This window comes from Ambystoma mexicanum, chromosome 13, assembly GCF_040938575.1.
Source record: "Ambystoma mexicanum isolate Mex_15411 chromosome 13, UKY_AmexF1_1, whole genome shotgun sequence".
Taxonomy (NCBI): Eukaryota; Metazoa; Chordata; class Amphibia; order Caudata; family Ambystomatidae; genus Ambystoma; species Ambystoma mexicanum.
In genome coordinates, this window is record NC_090938.1 from 719,281,541 (window position 1) to 719,305,877 (window position 24,337).

The following is a 24,337-nucleotide window of genomic DNA, read 5'->3' on the forward strand; positions in this document are numbered from 1 at the left end:
TACCCAATTCCCTTCCCCATGTCTCGCGGAGCTTAGAAAGCGGTTTATTAATCCTTTCCTGAAGCAGCTTGTATAGTCTGGATACTATCCCAGTAGGTACTACACTTCCCGCTATTAGTGCTAAAAGTGGTTCGTCCGGGGGTGGTGAGGGGAAATCCTTCATGTCTTCTTGACTGCGCGGCAGAGCCCTGCATACTGCAGCCATTGGGAGGACTGCACACCTGGACGTTTAGGTAGATCAGCCCACGGAACGAAGGAGCCCATTTCGAACATGTCGCCTAGAGAACAGAGTAGCCATCAGCCGAATGAACCTTTGGGTTTGGTAAAATCACTTAGATTCCTTTCCACAGTGGGGCTAGTACCAAGGAGCGAAGGTCCCGGGGTCCGCATGTCGCTCGATTTTTACGTGTGGAAGTGGGGGATCAACAGCGAACCAGTACGCTGCGTATTGGGCCTGGGCTGCCATCTAGTATTTCTCAAAGGCTGGGCCCGCTAGACCACCCTGGTTATATGGTCTCGTGAGTGTGGCCGATTTTAGTCTAACCGCTCCGGAATGCCACAGGAATCTGTTTATCTCCGATCTCAGCTCATCGAACAGCAAGGTACCAGACCAAATTGGGACATTTAGAAAACGGTACAGTAATTGTGGTAGTATTATTTTTAAGGAGGGACACCTTGCTCCTGAGGGTTATGGGCAGTTTAGCCCAAGTGCAAGGCTTCGGCTTGAGCTGCCGTAAATAGGATCCAAGGTTTTGAGCTTCCTCGTACTTATAATCCCCAGATACTTGGTTTCGGTAGGAGACCAAGCAAACCCTGTGAAGTCAGTTGGGGCTGCAGTAGAATCTGTCAGGGGGACCAGTTTGGACTTGGCACAGTTGACCCGCAGCCCGGACACAAGTCCGAAGTGGAGGACATCGCACATGATGGGAGCGAGGGTCCGCTCAGGATCCCTGATATAAAGTAATGCGTCATCTGCATACAGCGAGATGATCTTGGGGGTGCCAGTAAGGCGTATCCCCCTGTGCGCATGTTTCTGTTGCATCAGATCGGCTAAAGGCTCCATGACTACTGCAAAAATCCTTTTCTGGTCCCCCTGCAAATATCAAATGGTGAAGAGAGTCGACCGTTGGTACAAACGCTGGCCCTCGGCTTTGTGTAAAGTAACCGTATCCACGAGATGAAGCAGGGGCCAAAGTGGGATTTGTCGAGCACTGCCCGAAGAAACCACCAGGACACCGAATCAAAAACCTTCTGCACGTCCAGTATAGCAGCAACTGCCTCCACACTGGGATCAATTTGGGCCAGGATGTTAAATAGCCGCCTAAGTTTGAGAGCTGTGGAGCATCCGGGAACAAATCCGGACTGGTCTGCATGTATGATATGTGTCATATAGGGAGCAAGCCGAAGGGCAAGCACCTTTGCAAATATGTTAACATCACTATTGATAAGTGACAGGGGGCGATATGAACCACAATGCGTAGCTGGCTTACCGGGTTTAAGAAGTACAGTAATCACTGCTTCCCTGAGTGTGGGGGGCAGCTCTCCCTTCGCACAGGCCTCACGCCATAGGGCAGACAGCTGAGGCGTGAGGAGTGACTTATAGCATTTATACAAATCCGTGGTGAGCCATCCAGGCCTGGGGCCTTACCGGAGGGCAATGCCTCGATAGCAAGCTCTATTTCCCGACAACTCAATCGGTCTGTCAAGGACCTCTGTAGTCTCATTGGAAAGTACAGACAGCGGCAATCATTCCAAGAATTTGTCTATATCCGAGCTGGATGCATCATCATTTTTGGCGAAGAGCGCCGCATAAAAGGAGCAGAATACCTCGTTTACACCCAGTTCTGTGTGGACCAAAACCCCATCAGGATCTTGAAGGGAATGTGATTCCCACCCTCCTCCTGTCGCACCACCCTAGCCAGCAGCCTACCCGGGCGTTCCCCTTCGCCATATTGTCTTGCTATTACTGGGTTGTCGAGGAACTTCCGTTCCCTCTCAGCATGGTCCCTGAAGCTGTCCAGGGCTTCTTTTATTTCGCCTAGTGTAGTGGAGGTGGGGTCTGTAGTATATTGTGTTTCGAGTGGCTTAAGGGTTGCCTCACTATTTAGTATATTGCGGCGTATCGCCCTGAGAATCCCAGATTCTTTGGAAAGGGCCATACCACGGATATAAGCTTTAAAGGCATCCCAGAGGATAGCCAGGGAGTTCACCGTGCCTGTGTTTATTTTAAAATAGTCTTCCACACATTCCTCTAGCTCGGCTCGAAATACAGAATATAATAGCGCCTGGGGCTTGAGCCTCCAGGGGCGTCACGGGGGACTATTGCTCACCCCATGCCATCATCAGGGTGATCAGGGAATGATCTGAGTATGTCCTGGGGAGTAGGTCTGCTTCTATCATCAATTTTATTAGTGTCCCAGATACGAGCCACTGATCAATTCTAGAATGAAAATCGTGTACTGTTAAGTAAAACGTGTATCCGCGAGTCTGGGGATGTAGCAGTCTCCAGGCGTCCTCTACCCCCAGTCCATTCTGTCTCTCAAGTATGGTCCGGGCGGCTCTAGTCAGCTGCTTGGCCTTATTTCCGGTTCTGTCCAGGTTGAGGTCTATAATGTTATTGAAGTCCACGCCTCACAGGACAGGAACTAGAGGGTACATTGCCAGCAAGTCTGCAACATGAATATAGAAGTCAGGATCATCTATGTTGGGCCTGTAGATATTAAGCATCACCACCTCCAGGTCAGATAGCACGCCATGCGTCAACACATAACGCCCAAGGGGGTCGACCCGTGTGGCCTTGGGTGCATATTGTAACGATTTGTGAATAAGGATCAGGACTACTCGGCTTTGGGTAGAGTACTGTATATAAAAGCGCTGTTACACCCAGCTTTTAGTTAATGTATCGCAGCCCGCCACTATAGCATGTGTTTCTTGCAGAAAGAGGATTCAAGCCTTGTGTTGTTCAGCATACAGCTGTAGCATCCGCATCTTGCTGTGGTTCCCCAGACCTCTAATGTTCCAACTCAAGCATCTCAGTGTATCAGCCGCCATTTGGCCATTGTAAGTGGTAAGTAATTTACCCCATTCAGGCCAGTGTTCGGCACTGTGTCAAAAAAATTCTAGGAAGTGATAGTTTGCTGATAGCCCTATCGCACCCGTCAAGTGTTTTCCTTTTACCCTTCCACCCCCCACCCCCCACACCCTCCTCCCAATCAGGGGGCTGAAAACCCCATAACTGTTATAACAACAACATTCGCAACTTAGCATGGGGTGGCTGTTCGCGTCATGCAGCCCGGTCCGCAACACAGCAGGGTAAAGAGTCGCGAGTATAGAATGCACAGTAGTATAGAGTTAGAACCGTTGCATGGGGGAAACAGTAGTTGGCACTGGGGACCCAGTGCAGAGATACTCATAGTAAGTCCTGCGTTGGTACTAAAGCAACGCCCAGTCGGATCAGTCACTAGTGTAGTGAGAGGATAAGCAGAATCCCCCAGGGAAGAGTTGGTCCAGGAATTTCATTGCTTCCTCAGGAATTGTGAAGTAAACCTTCTCAGAGCGTTCTACTATCAACTTGGCAGGGAACAGCATAGCATACTTGACTCCCAGGTTGCGCAGTCTCTTTTTCACCGCCATGAAGGATTTCCGTTCTTGCTGCACTGAGACAGAGAAATCCAGGTACAGGTGAACTCTGTTAGATCCCAACATGAGCTCTCCCTTAGCTCTGGCAGCCCACAGTAACGCATCCCTGTCTCAGTAACTCAAGACTCTGGCAATAATTGGGCAGGGAGGGGCCCCCGGCTTAGGTTTTGCAGTTAATGAACAATGAGCACGTTCTATAGCAAACTGAGGCGAGAGCTGTGGGCCCTCGAGCAGGGAGAGAAGGGTGCACTCAACATAGTCCTTCATGGAGCCAGTGATGTTGTCCTCTGGGATTCCAATTATGTGTATGTTATTATGCCGTGATCGGGATTCCAAATCTTAATTTTTCTTGCTGACAATATACACCTGCTTGGTGAGTGCGGTCAAGTCAGTCCTGAGTGAGTTGATGTCGTCTTCAGCTAGCCCGACTCTGGCCTCAACTTCAGTTACCCGGGTATCGTCTTTTTCCATGCGGGCCTTTATGGCACTAATCGTGCCGCACATGTCGTCGAGATTGGTGTTGAGAGTTGTGAACCCCTCACACATGAAGTCCATCATCCGCTGCATCTCTGTGGGCTCCCCAATGTGAGAAGGAGAGGGCCCCGCCACTGCCTCGTCCGTTTCTCCTGGTTCTTTGTTGGCAGTTTTGGTGAACATATTTATGGAGCTTTGTTTTTTGCCCCCTCCTTTGTCCAAGCGCCTCCTGTTAGGGTGATGGGCACATGGGCTGAGTGGGGCAGCAACCGCCGGCGTGAGCCTTTGAGTCTAGGGAGTCGTGCAGATATGGAGAGTGCAACGTCCAGGGTAGTATGCCCCACCCGGATCGCTGGGTGGGCCAGCTGTAGTAGGGACACCTGCAAGCCTGCCGGCCACCCGCCCACAGCGCAGGAGGTCGTCAGGGGGCCGACCCCAAGGGTTCGCAGCCCCCGCGCCAGCAGAGAACACAACCCCGCCGGAGCAACAGGCACAGCCCGGGTGCAGCAGATCCTGTGGCTATGCGCCCCAATGTGCAGGATAGGGATAGCAGTTATGTGGCACGTAGCCCTACGGTCCAGTACTGCTACGTAGAATTTGGCCTTTTTGTTCAGGAAGGGAGCGGATATGCACCTCAGTGAGTATCTCAGGAGTAAAGGATTAGGGCACATGGGTGTGTAGTCACTCACCGCACTGTCTTTAGCAGGGGTAGGCGGTACGCCCCCCGGGCGCAAGAGCGCTGAGTCAGCAGTGGAAGCAGCGGCTAGTCGATCGTAGGTGCATGGGGCCCAGTCGTCTTCGGGGTCAGCAGGCAGCCACTCGTGATGCACCACAGGCCCCTGCACCCAAAACAAGTGTTGCCCCCACCACCTCACTGTCAGGACAGAGGGCGCTGGGGCCTGCTATGTACAGGGTCAGCAGGGGAGGCAGCGCGTCGCCAGGGATGGATCCCCTGATGTTTCCGATAGCTTTGTGCACAGTGAGGGTGTTTTAGTGCAGCTGTGTCAATAACGGGGACTGCATAGTAACCAGCTCAGGATGCCTTATAGTTCGCGCATCACGTAGTGAGCCCAGCAGGATGGTGGCGTGCAGATCCCAGTGAGTGGCACCGGACAAGGTTGGCTCCCTATCCGGATAGTTCTGCCTCAAGGATTATGGCTGGCGGCCATAGCGGTCATCCACACCCACCGGGGGGGGGGGGAGTGGTACAAAACGCAGCCCAGAGAAGGTTCCAGTGGCATGTACAGAGTTCCCAGCTCTGGCGGCAAAGGGCAGTGTTAATATGGGCCTAGATTCACCATGTGTCCAGGCGCTCCCACAGGGATATGCTGCTTCTTTCTCCAATGCTCACAGTTGGTGCAGTCCCAGCACTCCGGGCCGGGGCCCCGGGCACCAAACCAGACAGGTGTTGGTGACCATCAGGTCCCAGGGCTCTGTCTGTCCCAGCACCTTGCATTCCTCCCCAGTGTCAATCACCCGCTTCAGCGCTTCCAGCCCCCCACTTGGAGCTGCCGCGAGTGATGATTTGCAGGTGCTGCCAAAACAGATCCAGTTGCAGGCCGCACGCCGGAGGGCAACGGCAACATGGGAAGGGAGCCGGTGTGTTGCGCAACTCCAACACCCGCTCAACATTGCTGTTGAACATGTACTACTGTATTACTGCCTATGAACTATCTGTCCTAACTGTATTAGGTAAATTGCTGTAACAGCGCCACAATGCCTGCGGGTCGCTGGGCGCTTTATAAATTCAAATAAATAAATAAATAGGCAGGGCTTCCACCTGGTCCCGCTCCACTCTGTCTAAAGGGGCCTGTGGAATAAATTGAGAGTATGTCAGGGGTGACAGTGGTGAAGGTGGACGCCCCCGCCCCCAGCTGCAGGTCCCTCCTCGCAGCCCACGCAGTCCAGGTCCCCTGCTACAATGCTGCAGGCAGGCCCAATACAGACACGTGAGCCGCGTCAGCAGCCCGGGACGCACACAAAGGCCAGCCGCGATCCAGGTGCACCTGCAGGTCTCAAAGTCGGCGAGGAGGGAGCTACATCCCTTAGATCTACCATTAGCAGTTTGTGCCGCGTATGGTGCACAGAAAGGGTGTTTCTGCCACTGCGTTGCGGTCTCAGGCTGCAGACCTCCTGGATCAAGCAGCCATCTTGCTCGTGCATAACAGCGCCCCCACCAGTAGAAGTTTCAAATGGTCCAGGAGGACTTTGGGTTCTCAGCCTCACCCGCATGAGCAGGTGGAATACAAGGCTTAACCACTAAAGACATAGAAGAGAAACTAGTACTTCATCTTTTGGACCTGGCCAACTTTTCATAAGTTGACCCTTGACAAGAGGGTACAGAGACTTGCTACCCTATATTTTTCATTGTGGTATTTTATATTTGCTGATTTTCACAAATTTGTTTTTACTGCAAAATGCAGGGAGTGTGTTTGGATAAGGCAATGTGACTTGGGGGTCCGTAGGAGCGAGCGTGGAGCGATGGGGCAGCAGGGGTGTGGGGGGTCTCCCCCATATTTTGCAATACAAAGAAATGGTGAAAATAAAATCAGAAATGAAAAATGCTCACTAAAAACACATAAAACCCACAGGAGTAGAATTGAACATTACAACTCCTTGGATGAGAGTGGTGCCTTTAAAGATGCCTCTCTCTTCCAAGTCAATCCCAGATCTTTGCCCGGGACATTTTCTTGGACACCAACAGGGAGAGTTAACTTCCAGTTAACTATCTAGAGGGAAATGTTAAAAATAGGGAAAGTCTTAACGAGGCACTAAATAACTTAGCGGCCTGCAGAGGACTATTTGGTAGAACCTCTGGCCAAAGGAAAGTGCTGTCAACATCAGTGGTACTGACAGCAGTGTCTCTGATTCCAGTGGTATGTTGGTTCTCCACTAGAATGGAATGGACATACTGCTAAGTATTGGAGGGAACCCCTACCAACACTTACCCAACTTCCTTTCTGGGTCTTGACCCTGCCACATTAAGCGAAATTGAAGACATCTGTGGGATGTCTGCACAAGGGCAAGCTTCCCGGTGACCAGAGGCCAGTGGTCAAGTCCTAAAGAAAAATGTGAGGGGACTTATTAACATACGCCATGGGATGTGACGACACAAGATGAGTATATAACGGTGAAATATGCACATTTAATTCTACTGGATTTGCATAACCATACAAATTGCACAAGACATACACAAAACCAAGAGGATATTTTCTAGGGTTTGAAAATTTTAAAAAGTGTGCACGTTTTAAACCCCAAGAATCAATACCAATGTTTTCCATGGAGAGTGCAGTCCCAAAATGTGACATTTCACCCTTAGTTGTTATTTTTCACCTGGTTATACAGTGTAATGGTGAAGTGCCCAACCTGTGAACCTGGCGACTGCGTTTCGAAACCCAGATGGCGCATAAAATCAAAATTTTGGAGAAGACGGTCAAAGTGTCTTCTTTTACACATGGCCTCTAAAAACCCTGGGGGGTGGCGTCCGCTCTCTGAATAAAGTGGGGGGACGCCGTCCACCCGCACGTACCCTCGACTTGAGCCCTGCTTTAGGCGCACAGCTCAGCAATCTGTTAGCCCCCGAAGGTGCTGGGGAGTCAGGGAATTACTGAGGAACCACCACTCACCTTTGGGTTAGTGGTGCCATCCTTCTTTTAGGGTTCACCCACAAGGGGTTTACCCATTTCTACTTTGTTGAACTGTAAGAAGGGAGAATTTCGGCCTGCCTTACCTATCCCCTTATCGCTGTGGTCGATTCTCTGAGAGAGCCACAAGTCAGCCATCTTTGCTAGTTCCCTTGGATCCGTGATGATGGAATAGCAAAGTGCTGAGAGAGAGAGAAGGCTTGCAAGTGGTAATAGTACAGAGTATATATGGGGTCTTTAGGGTTACACAGAAGGATGGGCCTGCTCTGTGAGCTTAGAGAGAGGAGGGAGAGGCTTGCAAGGGCTAATAGTACAGAGCCTGTATGGTGTATATAGGGTTAGAGTGAAGGTAGGGACCTGCACTGTGAGCTTAGAGACAGGACTCTTCCTTCAATGAAGATGGAGCCGGGGTCTGTAGTATGTAATAAATGTGAGGAACAGAGGACATCCACGGGATAAAAGGGAGTCCACAATGAGGGTTCATCAACGCAAGAGGAGACGTACCTGCCCAAGACGCTCTTCATATCCTAGAGAGAGAAAGAGAAAAAGAGGACAATATAAATAGCCATACCACAATATTCTAAACGTTCATTTCCATTTTGCAGAGAAGCAGAACTATGATTGACAACAACCTCAGACTCTGGAGAAGTTGCAGAGTGTCCTGGGATTCTGCAACTACTACTGGAGGCTAGTCACGAGATTTGCCAAAAATCACCTGACCACTTAGGGACCGCACCAAGGGATATCAGCCTACTGTGATGAATCTTGTGATGTCGTCCCTTCTCCCTGAGGGGGGAGACCCTTCTCATGAGGCCAGGGAGGGGAAGGGCGCTACCCGATAGTCCCCCTGGGAGTGGTATTCAGTGGAAGGATCACATGGGGATGGATTCCCGCTCTGGGATACAGGGAGGACACACGGGAGAACGCAATCTACCAGTCCTACACACACCTCTGCTAACGACCTCCCTCCCTACTCTACACACCTCTATACACCATCACCTTGCCTAGTGTTTCTTTGTATTTTTGTGAAACTAGAGCTTTAGGAAGTACTGGGACGAAGAAGAGTGTGAACTCCCCAAAGTAGGTATACCAGACAAGTACTGGGAAAAGGAAGAGGTGCGGAGCCATGAAGAATGCTCCATGTGACTTAGGTGAGCAGTCCAGTCGGACTTACTTTGTTGTCAGACCCTCGCAGGAGGTTCCACAAGCATGAATGATGTCCCGCGTGGAGAGAGGAGGAGACCACTGATCAGGATACGAGCGAGGGAGCCTTGGTGTCCCTATCCGGTCCACTGTGCCTGTGCTGACAGGAGTGCTGGAAGAGCGGAAGTCCGGGAAGAAGTAGTAACCGGACCACATGGTCGGGAAAGACGCGCAAGCCACCCAGCAGGAAACGCTGCAGAGCTGACGCAGCACAACAGTTAAGGAAGCCCAAGAGGTTGTCAGAAGAGCACGCAACTGACGGAGGGGAACTGGCAGAGACCCAGACGGTACTTGTTATGTAATGTAATTGGTTATTTATAACGCGCTTAATACCCAGTTGCTCTGTGGCGTCTTGTTTCCAAGGCGAGCGCGTTGCCCCTGAGCTATCCTCCAGCAACTACTTGGGCTGTCGGGAGAGAGAAAAGGGGAGAAAGAAACCCTGAACCCTGTGTCTGAGACCCAGGTAAAGTTAAAAATAGTTGGAACAACTGTTATTATGATCTTACTTGGCAGGAGAGTGAACCAAGTCTATCGGGAAGAATAACTAAAAGAGGAAGTAGGGTCGTGGACACGCAACTTGAGAGGGAGAGCCTCCCTAACCATCTTCTTCATGGCAGTATCTGGCAGTGAACCAGGTCTGCCTAAACAAATCTTTAAGAAAACAAGGGTTTGGGAGCCATATCGATCTGTTTTTATCTGAGAAAGGCCAGGGGAAGGAAGAGATTCCCCCTGGCATTTGAACTGCCAATTCAGCCTGAGAAGGCCAGGGGAAGGGAGAATTCTCCCCTGACATTGTTAACTGCCAATATCAAGAACAAGAGAGACCTGGGGAAGGGAGGCATTCCCCCTGGTTCAGTAACATTGTGAAATCCATAGAAAGAGATATCAGGAAAGGTGAGTCCTTCTTCTGAGGCCAGGGGAAATGAGTCATCCCCCTGGTGTTCTACATTGTGGACATTAATGAAAGACCAGGGGAAGGGAGTCATTCCCCCTGGTAATGCACATTCGGATCAAATCATCACCCAGAACAGTTATACCCAGTCCAGGAGAATGGAGTCGTTCTCCTGGACCACAAACTGTAGAGCAGCCTTTTGATTTAGTTATTAGTGTAAGGGATGGAAATAGTTTTGCTGACACAGGACGGTGGACTATTTATTTTCTTGGACATCCTGACCGAATCCTTAGGATTTTAGTTGAGGCAGGGAAACTCCTCTTAGTAATAGGGATTGTGAGAAACCAAAGGGTGTCTCCCTTACAAGTCCCCGGGGATCTCTCTCTCTCTCTTTGGATCCAGACCCTGGGGGTGGACCAGTGCAGGAGGATCACTTGGGTGGGGGATCTTTGGGGAGTGTGGGTGAGGCAACCGATGGTGAGATGCCCTATCCGCCCCTTTCCTGTCCCATACCTCATCCTATTTTTTTAGGATTCTCTGACTTTCCAACTCCCCCCCTTCCCCTTTTCTACACAAACACTGGGCCTAGGAAGAGGAGGACAGAGTAAAAAGGCTAACACTTGCATATCTCATTGGACTTGTCCCGTTAATAAGGTAAGTCAAAGTGAGGCAGTTGACCTTAATCACATACATCTGATACCCATTAGCTCCCCCCACACGGATAAAAGGTGGAACATTATTTATTTATGTATTTATTTATTTGAATTTATAAAGCACCCAACGGCCCTTAAGCATTGTGGCGCTGTTACAGTATATTCACTTAGGTACAACTTAACGCATATTCATCAGGGCAATATTGAGCAATACAACTTAAAGCATTTTCATGAAAACAGTATTGAACAGGTTCGACAGGAGTATAGTGGGAGTGTTCCATGGTTACAGTGGAACTCCCTTGGGCATAGTCTAGTTGAATAGCTTGGTTTTTAGCCCTTTTCTGAATGTCATGAGAAAGTTTGAGACACACTGAGCACGGTGAGGCACGAGAAGGAGCAGATCTTCCGGGGCGAAGGCAAACTCACTGGAGTAGGACGACCGATCGAGGGACCAGAGACAGTTGTAGAGAAACCCTGAAGATCCCTGCAGGAGGTTGTTGCCTCTGGGAAACCGTGAGGGATATGCAAAGAAAGCCAAATCCCAGCCAAGAAGCCAGCATTGTGTTTCAAGCACGCCAGCAACCCTCCTGGGTGAGCTGCAGAGTTGGGGAGGTGAGGCCACGCCTGTGGTATCAACCTCGACTTGTGAATCAAAGCCGCAGAGAAAAGAAAGGAATGCACACAACCAGTGAGTTAGGGAAAGAGATGAAAGGCGGTTTGTGTCAAGGAAAGATTGAAGCCGCAACAGTATATCTTACGATTGAAGGATGCGCGCGTGCTGATGAGACGCGAAAGAAAGCAAACCAGTAGTGAACTTCAACATTACTGATAACAGTGACGTCAGTGATACAGAGTAGCGGAGTGGTCCCTCGAAAGGAAATTGCTCACTCTAAAGTCTCCACGAAATGGTTTCATGTCTTGTTAAAAAACGTCAAAGTGAACTAACTCTGAAGGGGGCAATGGTCAATATCAATCCCATTGAAAGGGGAAGTTAAAAGGTGATTGCTTTAAGAGAAAGATTTTTGAATTTTTCTGATTGTGCTGTGGAACTACCAAGACCAAGAGACACTGGGGCAAATACCATAAGGAAGAGATAAAGTGAAAGTCAAAGTGGTCCTGTGGAGGTCTATGGAAAAAGCTGTGCACACTCGAAAGTCTTCGACATCAGTGGAAGGTCGGAGCCCGACCGAGGGAGACCTGGAATATGAAATAAGTTAGGGTAAGGGAACCCCTAATGGATCTGAATAAAGCTTGGGGAAAGGAACCCCTGCAAGTGCTATCATTGCGAGGTCCAAGCCCGACTGAGGGAGATCTACGTGATGTTGATTCAGGTACTTTCTTTTGAGAAGTCCGGGCCCGACTGAGGGAGACTTACGTGACGTTGAATCAGGTACTTTTTGTTGAGAGGTCCGAGCCCAACATAGGGAGACCTATGTGAACTTTTGTTGAACTGTGAAAGAACTTTTAGTGAACTGAAAGTAAGTGACTTTAACACGGACGTCCAATCGGGCCTCGACCCACGTTTTGAACTGCCCTTTTTTTGATAACCTGAGCCAGTGTGTTTCATCCTGTCTACGGTGGCCACCTTACTCCGTGCTGTCCAACATGGGGAGGAGAGCTGACTCAGCCACCTCAAACTTTTATGTTAGAACACCGACTTTCCTTTGCATACACATTCACCTTTACACAATATTTGTAAAAAAGATAGGGCAAGCATTTGTTTTTTTTAGTATAGGCGATTTTGATTTGACATAGACTGACTAGGACTGTGTTTTCTTTATTATTTGATGGTAGAGACTACGCCCATCATAGCTATAGGGCAAAGTAGGAGTTTTTCCAAACCCCAGGAATTTAATAAAGGTTTTGAAACTTCTAGCTCTTGTGTCAGTGTCATACTTGTGATACCATGCCTTCCTTACCACAATACCACCCGTGTGCCAGTCTACTCCTTACACACCCTTACACTACCCAGAAGGGCAAGAAGAGTACCATCAGTCCCACAGAATTTACATCCTTGGGACCCCATTGGTGAAGGATGGAGAGACCAATGCCAGCAGACCTTGGAGGAGCTCAAGCAGACCCTCACTACAGCACCAGCCCTGGCCCATGCAGATCCCCAGCAGCCTTACATCCTGCCAGTGGATGCAATTCAGGAGGGATTGGGGGCCGTCCTGTATCAGGAGACCAATAGGGAGATGAGATCCATCGCACAGCAACCCTTGGGTGGTCCTCAGACTGTGGGACAAGAGGGACAGCTAAGAGGTTGTGCAAGGGTAACAGCACTGAGTATAAAGTTAATAGAGTGTGGATTTGACCACCTACACCCATCACTTGCTCATAGCATCACACACCATTCCCCGCAGCACTTTGTTGCCACCTGCTGATGAAAGTGTGAACTGATTTTGCACTGACATCCTAAGCATTTTATATATGATATTGTATGTCAGCAACTAGGACCAGTAGAAACCATTTGCAACTGTTTGCTATCTTATCATTTTACTGAAAATGGAGTTTATGTGCATCTCCTGAACTGCTATGAAGGAAAATCGAGAGGTGAATATATTGTATTGATTACATTTTTAATGTTATTGTTTAATACCTTGATGTAGATAATTACGTACTTATATATTTTCATTAACAACCGTATTTAGTAGAAGCTGACATAGAGTGACTTGAGATATCCCACCCTAGCTGTAAATATCCTCTGCAGTTGTTAGTTCTTCACTTAAATGCAGCATGCTCTGGTATGAATTCCAGTTGACTATTTCCAAATGGTCTCTTCTGGATCCAGTTGCCAACATATGGTTTTGTACTTCTGAATTACTATTAAAAAAGTTCAAGGGGTGACCTTTTCTTATCATTGTGCTCTTGACACTACCCCTATAGTGCTGATTTAATGTCCATATGGAAGAAATGTTGCACTTTTGGTTCTATAGCTGCCTGATCCCCTCTCACCTACAGTAAATCCTCTTCCTTCTGCTAACACTTTCCTCTAACTCTGTGATCAAGTCCCGTGGGTGGTGTGAGGAATCACAGGATTCAGTCACTTCTCCCCATGGGGGAGCCTTTCCCAGTGAGGCTAGGGAGGTGAGCCCTCTATGCGATACCCTCCCTAGGGGTAGAGGCAAGTGGACCTCACTGGGAGAGACTCCCCCCTTGGGGACAATGACTCCCAATCCACTGACAAACTCCCTGATGTACTCAACCCTAAAACATTAGTGAGGACCAAGTCACAGAAAGACCAAAACAATATCTGTTACTGTGATGTAAAACCATTGGTATACTATGAAGAAGTATATTTTGAAGATACCAAGAAGAAGAAATATTCAAGAGCAATACAGATCACTCCAGCATCAAGTGCTGTGAAGAAGAGTGATCGATGCATACAGAACAGTCAAGCATCAAGTACTGTGAAGAAGAAGAGAGATTGTGTAATATGGAGTACTCAAGAGAAAGAGAAGGACTGGTATCCTAAGTTGGGGAAGGCCCAGCTGCACGTGATAAAACGAGAAGGAGGAGCTGAAGCAGGAAGAGAGACCTGGGAGTTTCAAACATGCTTTACGTGGAGAGAAGCCCAGGAGATTCCAGCAGATGTTGCTGAAGAGAAGGAGATACCGCGAGGAACCCTGCCGACTGACAAAGGGACTAACTGGCGTGGAAGACGGCTCCGCAGACAGCTGAAGGCAGGAGGTGTTGGGGCAGAGAAACCCCAAGGAAGCAAGCTGTTTGTAACTGGTGGCGTGACCCAGAAGGGGTGGACTGTGCAGTCCAACAACTACGCAGACATCACCGAGACTCTGACATCCAGGGATAGGTGCGGAGCAAGAGAGGAAACCGGAGAAGAGAGAGAAGGCATCCTGAAGAAGGTTGAAGAGTTTCCCATCCTGCTAACAGGCCTGGTAACACTAACCCTGAGACAAAAAGGTAACGAGGACAGCGGGAGACCCGGGAGGGAACACGAACATAACGAGTATACAAATCATATTCGTCCCAGAAACCCTGAAGAGAGAGTCAAGTGAGAATTGTTATTGGCGCAATCATACTCATCCCAGTAATACAGAAGAGACAGAGCCAAGAGTGAATTGTTACTGGCACAATCATACTTGTCCGAGTAATAAAGAGAGAGAGCCAAGAGTGAATCATTACTAGCACAATCATACTCGTCCGAGTAATAAAGAGAGAGAGCCAAGAGTGAATCATTACTAGCACAATCATACTCGTCCCAGTAATATAAAAAAGTGGAAATCCAGCCAAGACCATTTCTGGGATCTTAATACTTGATCCAGTGATAAAGAAGTGTACAAAGAAAGTGAGAAAACTTATGGAAGAGTGAGTAACTGGCCCAGCCAGAAAAGGAAGTGGACTTTGTATCAAGAGGGAACAATAAGGACATTAGACCAAAAGTGATATCGAAGGAAGATAAAGAGGGGAAAACAAAGTGTCAAGAACACTGTGGAAAAGCTGAAGAACCCTATCTCTGAACTGTGTGAACTTGATCAAGGAATTGCCAAGAACTAAAATTGACATTACTGAAAAGCAAAATACAGGAGAAGGGAGTCATTCTCCTGTTCGTTAGTTCTATATATACAGTGGCAGGGATAGAATAGGTTAGAGTTGGACAGGGACGGTTTTCTTTGGAGACCCAACGACGACTGAGGAGACAGTTAGGAGTTTCATCTTTGTGTTTAATATAAATGGCTTGAAAATGGATCAGAATCGCTGGTCCTTATTCTGACCTTCCAAAGTGGATCGCTGCTGTTACAGGGCCATAGATCCCCAATTCCCTCTCACCTTCAGTAGATCCACATCCTGCTGCTGGCACCTCTGTTGTAGTTCTGGGTGGATTGCTGCTCTATTTCTATACGTTTCTGATTCCTGGTCACTGTCAGTAGATCCACATCCTGCTGCTGATCCTTCCTCTCCAGCTCTGTGATCATGTCCCTTGCAGTGGATCGCTGCTGTTACAGGTCCATAGATCCCTGATCCCGTCTTACCTTTAATAACTCCACATCCTGCTGCTGGCACTTCCTCTCCAGCTCTGTGGTCAGGTCCCTGGCAGTGGATTCCTGCTGTTGCAGGTCTATAGATCTTGGATCCAGTCTTATCTTTAGGAACTCCCTTTGTTGCTGCTGGCACCTCTGTTCTAGCTTTGGGATCATACCCCTGTGGGTGGATTGCTGCTCTTTATCTTTAGGTTACTAATCCCCTCTCACCTTCAGCAGATCCACATCCTGTTGCTGCTACTTCCTATGTGATCAGGCTCATGTTGGTGGATTGCTGATCTTGTTCTATAGATTTCAGATCCCCTCACCTTCAGTAGATCCACATCCTGTTGCTGCTACTTCCTATGTGATCAGGCTCCTGTGAGTGGATCACTGTTATAGTTCTATAGATACCTGATCCCCCCTCACCTTCAGGAGATCCACATCCTGTTGCTGGCACTTGCTCTCCAGCTCTGTGATCAGGTCCCTGTGGGTGCTTTGCTGCTTCTCCAGTTGGGTCAGTTTCTCCTGAATCTTCTTCATGTTCTCCTCTTCCTCTTTCTCCAGTCTGCTGAGCAGCTGCTGTTTCTCCTTCTCCAGAAACTGCTTCAGGTGCTCAAATGTACTAAGGATTTTCTCTCTCTGGTTCATAAAGTTTGCCTTAAAAATGAGATTTAAAACAAACAAAAGACAAACATTATATTTCTGATTATTATATTAACCATCATAAAGTAACCTACATGTAACACCTGCAGTGGTTTCCTCTTAATAACTTCTAAAATATTAAACCTAACACACGTGAATTATTGATTAATGACTGCCAATCAGCTAAAGGTCAGTATATTCCCCATATGGTGGCTCTGCCCACACCCATGCTGTGCTGTGCATCTGAAGCTCATGTGCAGCAGTAGTGCTCGCTGTATAAGCACCCCATCTTCTGCCCTAGGCTGTGCATCACTGGTCCCTGTGTGCAGCAGTAGTGCTTCCTGTCTCAACTGCGATTTCCTGCCCCAGGCTGTGCCTTACTGGCCCCTGTGTGCATCAGCAGAGCTATCTGTTTACGCTCTGCATCTCCTGCCCCAAGCTATGCATCACTGATCCCTGTGGGCAGCAGTAGTGCTCTCTGTATAAGCTCTGCATCTCCTGCCCCCGGTTGTGCATCACTGAGCCCTGTGGGCAGCAGTAGTGCTCTCTGTATAATCCCTCCCCATTTTCTGCCCTAGGCTGTGTATCACTGGCCCCTATGTGAAGCAGCATAGTTCTCTGTTTACGCTCTGCATCTCCTGCCCCCGGTTGTGCATCACTGGTCCCTGTGGTCAGCAGTAGTGCTCTCTGTATAAGCCCCTCATCTCCTGTTGCAGGAAATTGTGCATCACTGGTCTCTGTGCGCCGAAATAATGCTCTCTATATAGGCTCCCTATCCCCTGCCCCAGGCTGTGCATCACTGGTCCCTGTGTGCAGCAGTAATGTTCTCTGTATAAGCTCTGCATATCCTGCCCCAGGCTGTGCATCATTGGTTCCTGTGTGCAGCAGTCCCTGTGTGCAGCAGTAATGCCCTCTATATAAGCTCCCCATCACCTGCCCCTTGCTGTGCATCACTGGTCCCTGTGTGCAGCAGTGGTGCTGTCTGTATAAGCTCTGCATCTCCTACCCCAGGTTGTGCATCACTGGTCTCTGTGCACAGTAGTAATGCATTCTGTATAAGCTCCCCATTTCCTGCCCTAGGCTGTGCATCACTGGTCCCTGTGTGCAGCAGTAGTGCTTCCTGTCTCAACTGCGATTTCCTGCCCCAGGCTGTGCCTCACTGGCCCCTGTGTGCATCAGCAGAGCTATCTGTTTACGCTCTGCATCTCCTGCCCCAAGCTATGCATCACTGATCCCTGTGGGCAGCAGTAGTGCTCTCTGTATTAGCCCCCCACCCCGCCCCATCTCCTGCCCCAGGCTGTACATCACTGCTCCCTGTGGATATGTTCAGATCCATGGCATATGGAGAGCAGAAACACAGGAAGGAGCGTTACTCACATTGCTCAATGGACAGGTTTGGATCGATGGCATTTGGAGAGCAGAGGAACAGGAAGGAGTGCTACCCCACACAGCTCCACAGATATGTTCAGATCCATGGCAACTGGAGAGCATCGCCACAGGAAGAAGCGCTACTCACATTGCTCAATGGACAGGTTTGGATCTATGGCATTTGTAGAGCAGAGGAACAGGAAGGAGTGCTAATATTAGCGCCAAATCTGAGGAAAGATTTTAATGTAAACATGCATTATAAGCATTATAAGCTGCATGAATAGCTAGGAGCAAAGATATATGGGTTACAATTATTTTTTTAGATCAAATGTTTTCAGTCTCCTAAAAAATATCCCCATTGAGAGAAGAAATTACTTGTTACTCCCTGAAAAATTATTTCACCTCCAATTTCAAAAATAGGGAGTAAAACATTCCTACTTAGAAAAATTATCTGGAGAGCTGCGTCTGCTTGTATGGGGAAAATGAAGGTAAGTCTATACTATACCCCTTAGATGCAGATTTGGCCGTAAACAACTCCAGGGAGGGCCAGAGGAGACCCAAACCAAGAGATCCAGAGGTCGGCTGAAGGACCAGAAGCCCCAGGAGAAGATGCAGCAAAGCAGGCAGACGCCCGATGTTAGTCAAAGGCAGTAGAGACATACCAGAAGGACCACTCAGGGGGAGTAGCATGGGCCTGGAGGCTGAGGTAGCTTCAGGGAAGTAATTGGGCATGAGCAAGTCTTCAAATCTTCCTGAAGTGGGGGAAGAAGTGAAGTCCTCTCTGTGTGACAGGTTCTTGCACAGGGAAGACTTGTGCTTCACCCAGTCACCAATGCTGTTAAATGGGAGAGAGGTGTGTCTCTTGCGGGCTGGGGAGCTACTTCTGTGGGATGATTAGGGTTTCCCCATAGTCTTCTTTTCCTTATACCTCTAGTTGAGTTTCACAGATCTGCTCCAGATTTTCCCTTTGTGAGAGAGGGAATTCAGGGAGATGTAGTTCTTATGTGTTTGGTCCTTTAAAATCGTCTGGGAATCCTGTCCTTGTGATATTTTCTTAAGAGTTCTTCCTTGTACTCTTGGCTTCAAGGTCTTGGGGCCATTCCCTGATCCTTGTGATGAAGACTTGGGTGAACATCCTTCCCAGAAAATGAAATATTTAAAACCCTATGCACATATCTGACTGGGATGTGTCCATACTAGTCAGCTTTAAGTCCCACAGCTAAAGCACGTGTCCAATATGGATTGAAAAGTGAGAATTGGAAGGGAGAAAGTGGGATGTTTGAGGTGTGGTACCCTGTAAGGACACAAGAATTTCTCATGGAAACACAGCACCCTTTGTCACTGAATAAAACCCAAACAGATTTCACCAGCAGATCCATAGGAAAGTCTGGGAGTGTAGGAGATTCTCTCTCTCCAGGATCAAATATGTCCTTAAGCATCAAAGTAAATACAAGTGGTCCTAGTGAAAGTGTGGGTTTTCTCAAATGTTCATGTAGAGGAGCAGCCCCCCTCTCCTGTAACAGATAGGTAAATATTTTATTTAGGGCCTATACCCCTCCCTCCTGCCCAACATTGAAAACTCAGGAGTATTGTCTATTTAGGTAGTTTAGCTGCCCTTATACAAGGCAATGTACATTGGAAATAGGTGTGTAATCAAATAGGTACACAGGATCCTATTTATATGTACCACATCTTACTCCACCAATAGGAACATAGATTATAATATAAAAGAAGGATAAGATGGTAAACTTTCTCTACTTCCACCCCTCCTTCTCCCCCAACGATTAGACACCTCTGACAGATTCTCCGGCACTACAGGTCTTGACAACATAGACTGCGTGCAACATTCCAAATTTCAAAAAACATTTTTGTTTAATACAGAATATTTAAATTAAAACATAAGATACTACCCACACCTAACACAGTGTACAAAACTACCACTAAAACCTACAAAATCTAAAAAGCTAAATTTCAAATAAACCACTTACAAATGGACACAGACGAAATCACATATCACAGTACATAGAAAAAACCTAAATGTGTCACTAAAACAACATATAATCCCAACATGTTTCTGTTCTTTAAAGCCCCTTTCGGGCGAACATTCTTCAGAGGAACCTTTAAAACATCCACTATTCTTCTCAACACCGTGTTGAATGGGTAGTTTCAGGCAACCAGCCTGCAAAGAAGAGAAACAGAGGAAACTAATCAGATCCCCAGGGGAGGGGGTATTACCAAATGTAAAAGTGGAGTTGACTCAGTCAAGAGAACAATTCCACAAAAAGGTTTAGAAATTAAACCAATTAGATTTACCTTAATGTGGTGAATCTTCAACGCACGTCTGTAAATGACAGATAGGCTAATTTTTCTTCATTGAAAAACCAAAATACTTCAAAAGGCGTCTCAATCCGCCGAAAATATCGTCACACCTAGAAAGGACACATCACACTACCAATGAGCCACAGATCACTACAGGACAACAGTCATGAATTGTTCAGGATATATTAAATAAAAATTACCTTCACGCAAGTGAAGCCACCCACAACGTGGGGCAAGGGGAGGAAATCCCTTGTAATGACAACCAAGTCTGCAGATGATTACAAAAGAGGACGCAGAACCAATCTGTAATATAAGAAGGGCGGTACCAACCATCTCAAAGAGCATTAAAATGCACCGATACACCACGGCTCCCAAATGTGTAAAAAAAGGGAAGAAAAGAAACCATTTCAAGCCCAGCCTAGGTCGTGCGTTAGAGCTCATGCTTCCAAACAGTAGTGTCATACACCAGCGGTCTTCACAGCCATTAAATGTGTAAAAACATGCTGAACGTGACCAAGTAGTGAGAGATAGTACACAACACCTCAACGTTCAGTAAGTAAAAAACTGCGGAAAAGGGATAATAGCCACCAACATCACTAAAAGTAATGTAACTACTAAAGTTCAAGAACAACATTCTCACCTCTAGATTAGGAGAAACAAACTCCTCACTAATGACTCGCAGGGTTTGAAAGAAGACCGTGCAGCACCAGCATGTGTTTTCACCAAGTGCAGCAAAACGCTCACCACTTCCTAGTAAACACTAAGAAAGGACTATACTTTTCGATTAAATACTCGCCGGCAAGAAAATACAGCGGCCATCTTTTACATGCAATCTTCCTAGTGAACACTAAGGAAGGACTACACTCTTCAGTTAGGTACTAGCCGGTAAGAAAAAACTAGCGGCCATCTTTGCATCAAACCACCCAACAACAAGGGGAAGCAGTGTTGAGAAGAAAGTGCACTGGGGGGCACAAAACCATTCAAAAGAAATCGACACAGCATTGCAAAAATCAAGCAACAGACATAGTCAAATTTTTGCAAATATAGATGGCACAAAATAAGGAAAATTCAAAAAATCTCAAAACACAGCCAAAATTGCAAACAATAATCAGATTGCAAAAAACATTTATGTTTGGCTGACCAGATGCCAATCAATACTCTCATTGAGCCCCAGAACATTACTTTGCAATTTAAAAATAATTTTTTGTTCCAGGTTCAATAATTTCTGGTCTGTCTCGGCTTTCCTATGGTCATGCACCTTTTTCAAAATAAACCACGTAAAGTCATTGCAGCCATGTTTCATATCAAGAAAATGTTCACTAAAGGAGCTGCAATCACTTGATTTCTGATGCAGCTCCGATGTTCCACCATACGGACTTTGCATTGTCTGTTAGTCTTGCCTGCATAATATAGGCCACAGGGGCATGTGATTAAATACACAACATTGGATGTGTTACAGTTGGTCATTTCATTACACACCCATTTCAGATTAGGTAAAATTTGTATATATCTAATCTCTTTAGTTTGGGCACACATACTACATTTACCGCAAGGAAAATGCCCTTTTATTTCCGGTAAACCCCATAACCTGGTTTGTCTCACCAGTGGTGTACTTATTTCAGTTACATCATTCCTGATCAAAATGTTCCTTAGGTTTTGACTTTTTCTAAAGGCCACCAAAGGGGGCAAGGCTTCTTTTCCTCTGTATACCTTTTTCCAAGTTTTCATCACAATAGATTTAATTTTGTACGATAAATTTGAAAAAGTATTAACAAAAACAGTACCAATCTTTCTCTTTATTTTCACATTTTTCTCCAAAAGAGCCTCCCGATTATTATTGTACGCTCTTTTTGAAGCAGTCTTAATCACTCTAGGTGGATAGCCTTTGTTTCGCAGTTTCTGAGTAAGTGCGTCCGCACTTAGACGGAAATCCTCTTTTCTACTACTATTCCTTTTTAACCTTAAAAACTGCCCAAAAGGTAAGTTGTTTTTCAAATGCTTAGCATGATGGCTGTTAAAGTGCAGAAGAGAATTCTTGTCAGTAGTCTTTGTGTAGGGCTTCACTTTTAACACTCCATTCTCATGAAAGATGGTAATATCCAGAAAATGAGTCTCAAAGTCACATATGGATCCCGTAAATTTCAGAAAAAGATTCTGTTGGTTCAACCAGGTCATAAAGCACTCAGCTTCTTCTCTCGTACCATCCCATGCAATGAGTATATCGTCTATATACCTCAGCCACTTCCTCAACTGATGGATATAAGGATTAGTGGCTGGGAATATCACAATTTTTTCAAAATATTCAACATAGAGGTTGGCTAAATTAGGGGCCATGGCCGCACCCATGGCAGTACCTTCTATCTGTTGGAAAAAAGATCCTTGGAACTTGAAAAAGTTTTGGGTAAGGGCAAACTCAGTACACCACAAAATAAAGGCACTGCTCACAGGGTGTCCATCCTCTCTGCCCAGCAAAATTTCTTCAACAACCTCTAATGTTGCCCTTTGTGGTATCATAGTATAGAGGGATTAAATATCCAAACCTATCAATAAAGAATTGCCTTGAACAAAATCTATGTTCTCTATTTTATTGATGGCATCGGTAGTATCCCTCAAATAGCTCTGCATATTCATCACAAATGGGCGCAGATAAAAATCTGCGAACTTAGACCATGGTTCTAAAATGGAGTTGACCCCAGAGACTATGGGACGTCCGGGAGGCTCTACCAATCTCTTATGCACCTTAGGCAAAATATAGAACACAGGTACCCTGCCTTGTTCCCTTATTAGAAATTCAAATTCTTGTTTGCTATCCTTCCCAAAGTCATATGCCAAAGTAACTTTTTCTTTTATGATCTTCATCAGCCGAGCAGTAGGGTCACAAGTAAGTTTCAAATAGCTCACACTGTCAGAAAGAAGTCTCTCACATTCTTTAACATAATCACTGCGATTCATCAAAACAATAGCTCCCCCTTTATCTGCTTGTCTGATAATGAGATTCTTATCTTTTGCAAGTTTTAGAACAGAATCTCTATGGGGTTTACTAAAGTTCGAATTATGAGATTTCTCACAGGATTCTAACTTTAGAACTTCAGCCAACACTTGTCTTTCAAATACCGTGGATTCGGCGGTGTGAGAGTAGCTGGTTGCACAGAAGGTCGACGCATTACGCAGACCACTGCAGTTATTACTGTTGTAACCCTTGTGTTCACTGAAATATTCATTAAGGCGTACTTTACGCATAAATGCAAAAAACTCAATACGAAATTCAAAGGGATCATGGGTTTTGGTCATAACAAAGCTGAGGCCCCTGTTGAGAGTATTCTCTTCTTCACTTGAAAGTACATAGTTGGACAAGTTAATCACCACTGATTCCTTGTTCGGCTCCGTGTCCTGACCTGGTTGTCCCAATCCCCTCGGTTGGGACCCTGCCCTAAAAAAGGCATCCTTTGTCTTTGTCTGTTGCCCCCTCTCTGGCCCCTTCCTCTGCCTCTGCCCGGGTTCGATTGAGCTACAGGTTCATTGTCTCCTGTGCTATCTTCACCTGAGCTATATGAAGTATCCCTAAAATGTACACGTCTATTGTTTTTAGGAATCTGAAATGTGTTACCAAAGTTATGGCCCTCTACAACATAAGGGAAGGCCTTTTCATGTGTAAAATTGGTGAGGTCTTTTTTCAACCTTTTGACCCTTTCTAGGGTAGTATCATTTTTAAAATCTACTAACCCTTTAAGGTGTTGTTCTAGTTTTACTTTGAACGTATCTAGATCAAGATCTTTTTTGAGTTCTTCTTCCAACTTTGTAATATCTATCTCTATTTTCTTTGACACTTCAGTAGCTGTATCTAGGATTAGGACTAACCAGTCCCTCCCACATTTATTAGATATGTAACCCCATTTTAGTTTAAATTCTTTATTGTCTAAAAATAGACGTGGCTCATTTCTCACTATGAGACCTTGAGGAAGGGCCTGATTTTTCAAATACTCAAGCATAATAGCTCCATGCAGTTTAGTACGAATAAGGCGTTTCCTTAATTGGACCGATTCGTCTTACTTTGGCATATGACTTAGAGATGATTAGCAAACAAGAATTTGAATTTCTAATAAGGGAACAAGGCAGGGTACCTGTGTTCTATATTTTGCCTAAGGTGCATAAGAGATTGGTAGACCCTCCCGGACGTCCCATAGTCTCTGGGGTCAACTCCATTTTAGAACCATTGTCTAAGTTTGCAGATTTTTATCTGCGCCCATTTGTGATGAAAATGCAGAGCTATTTGAGGGATACTACCGATGCCATCAATAAAATAGAGAACATAGATTTTGTTCAAGGCAATTCTTTATTGATAGGTTTGGATATTCAATCCCTCTATACTATGATACCACAAAGGGCGACATTAGAGGTTGTTGAAGAAATTTTGCTGGGCAGAGAGGATGGACACCCTGTGAGCAGTGCCTTTATTTTGTGGTGTACTGAGTTTGCCCTTACCCAAAACTTTTTCCAGTTCCAAGGATCTTTTTTCCA

General features: G+C 46.6%; 1 protein-coding gene across 3 annotated transcripts in view; it reads right to left on the reverse strand.

Moving 5' to 3' along the window:
• LOC138521798 (E3 ubiquitin-protein ligase TRIM39-like) overlaps window positions 1-24,337 on the reverse strand; it is a 92,014-nt gene that overhangs the window by 52,634 nt on the left and 15,043 nt on the right. For all 3 annotated transcript variants that reach the window (XM_069634899.1, XM_069634898.1, XM_069634900.1), the window contains exons 3-4: window positions 15,917-16,147; window positions 8,262-8,284 (exon numbers count right to left, since the gene is read on the reverse strand). In XM_069634899.1, the coding sequence (XP_069491000.1) occupies window positions 8,262-8,284; window positions 15,917-16,147 (254 nt within the window). The remainder of the gene's footprint in view (window positions 1-8,261; window positions 8,285-15,916; window positions 16,148-24,337) is intronic.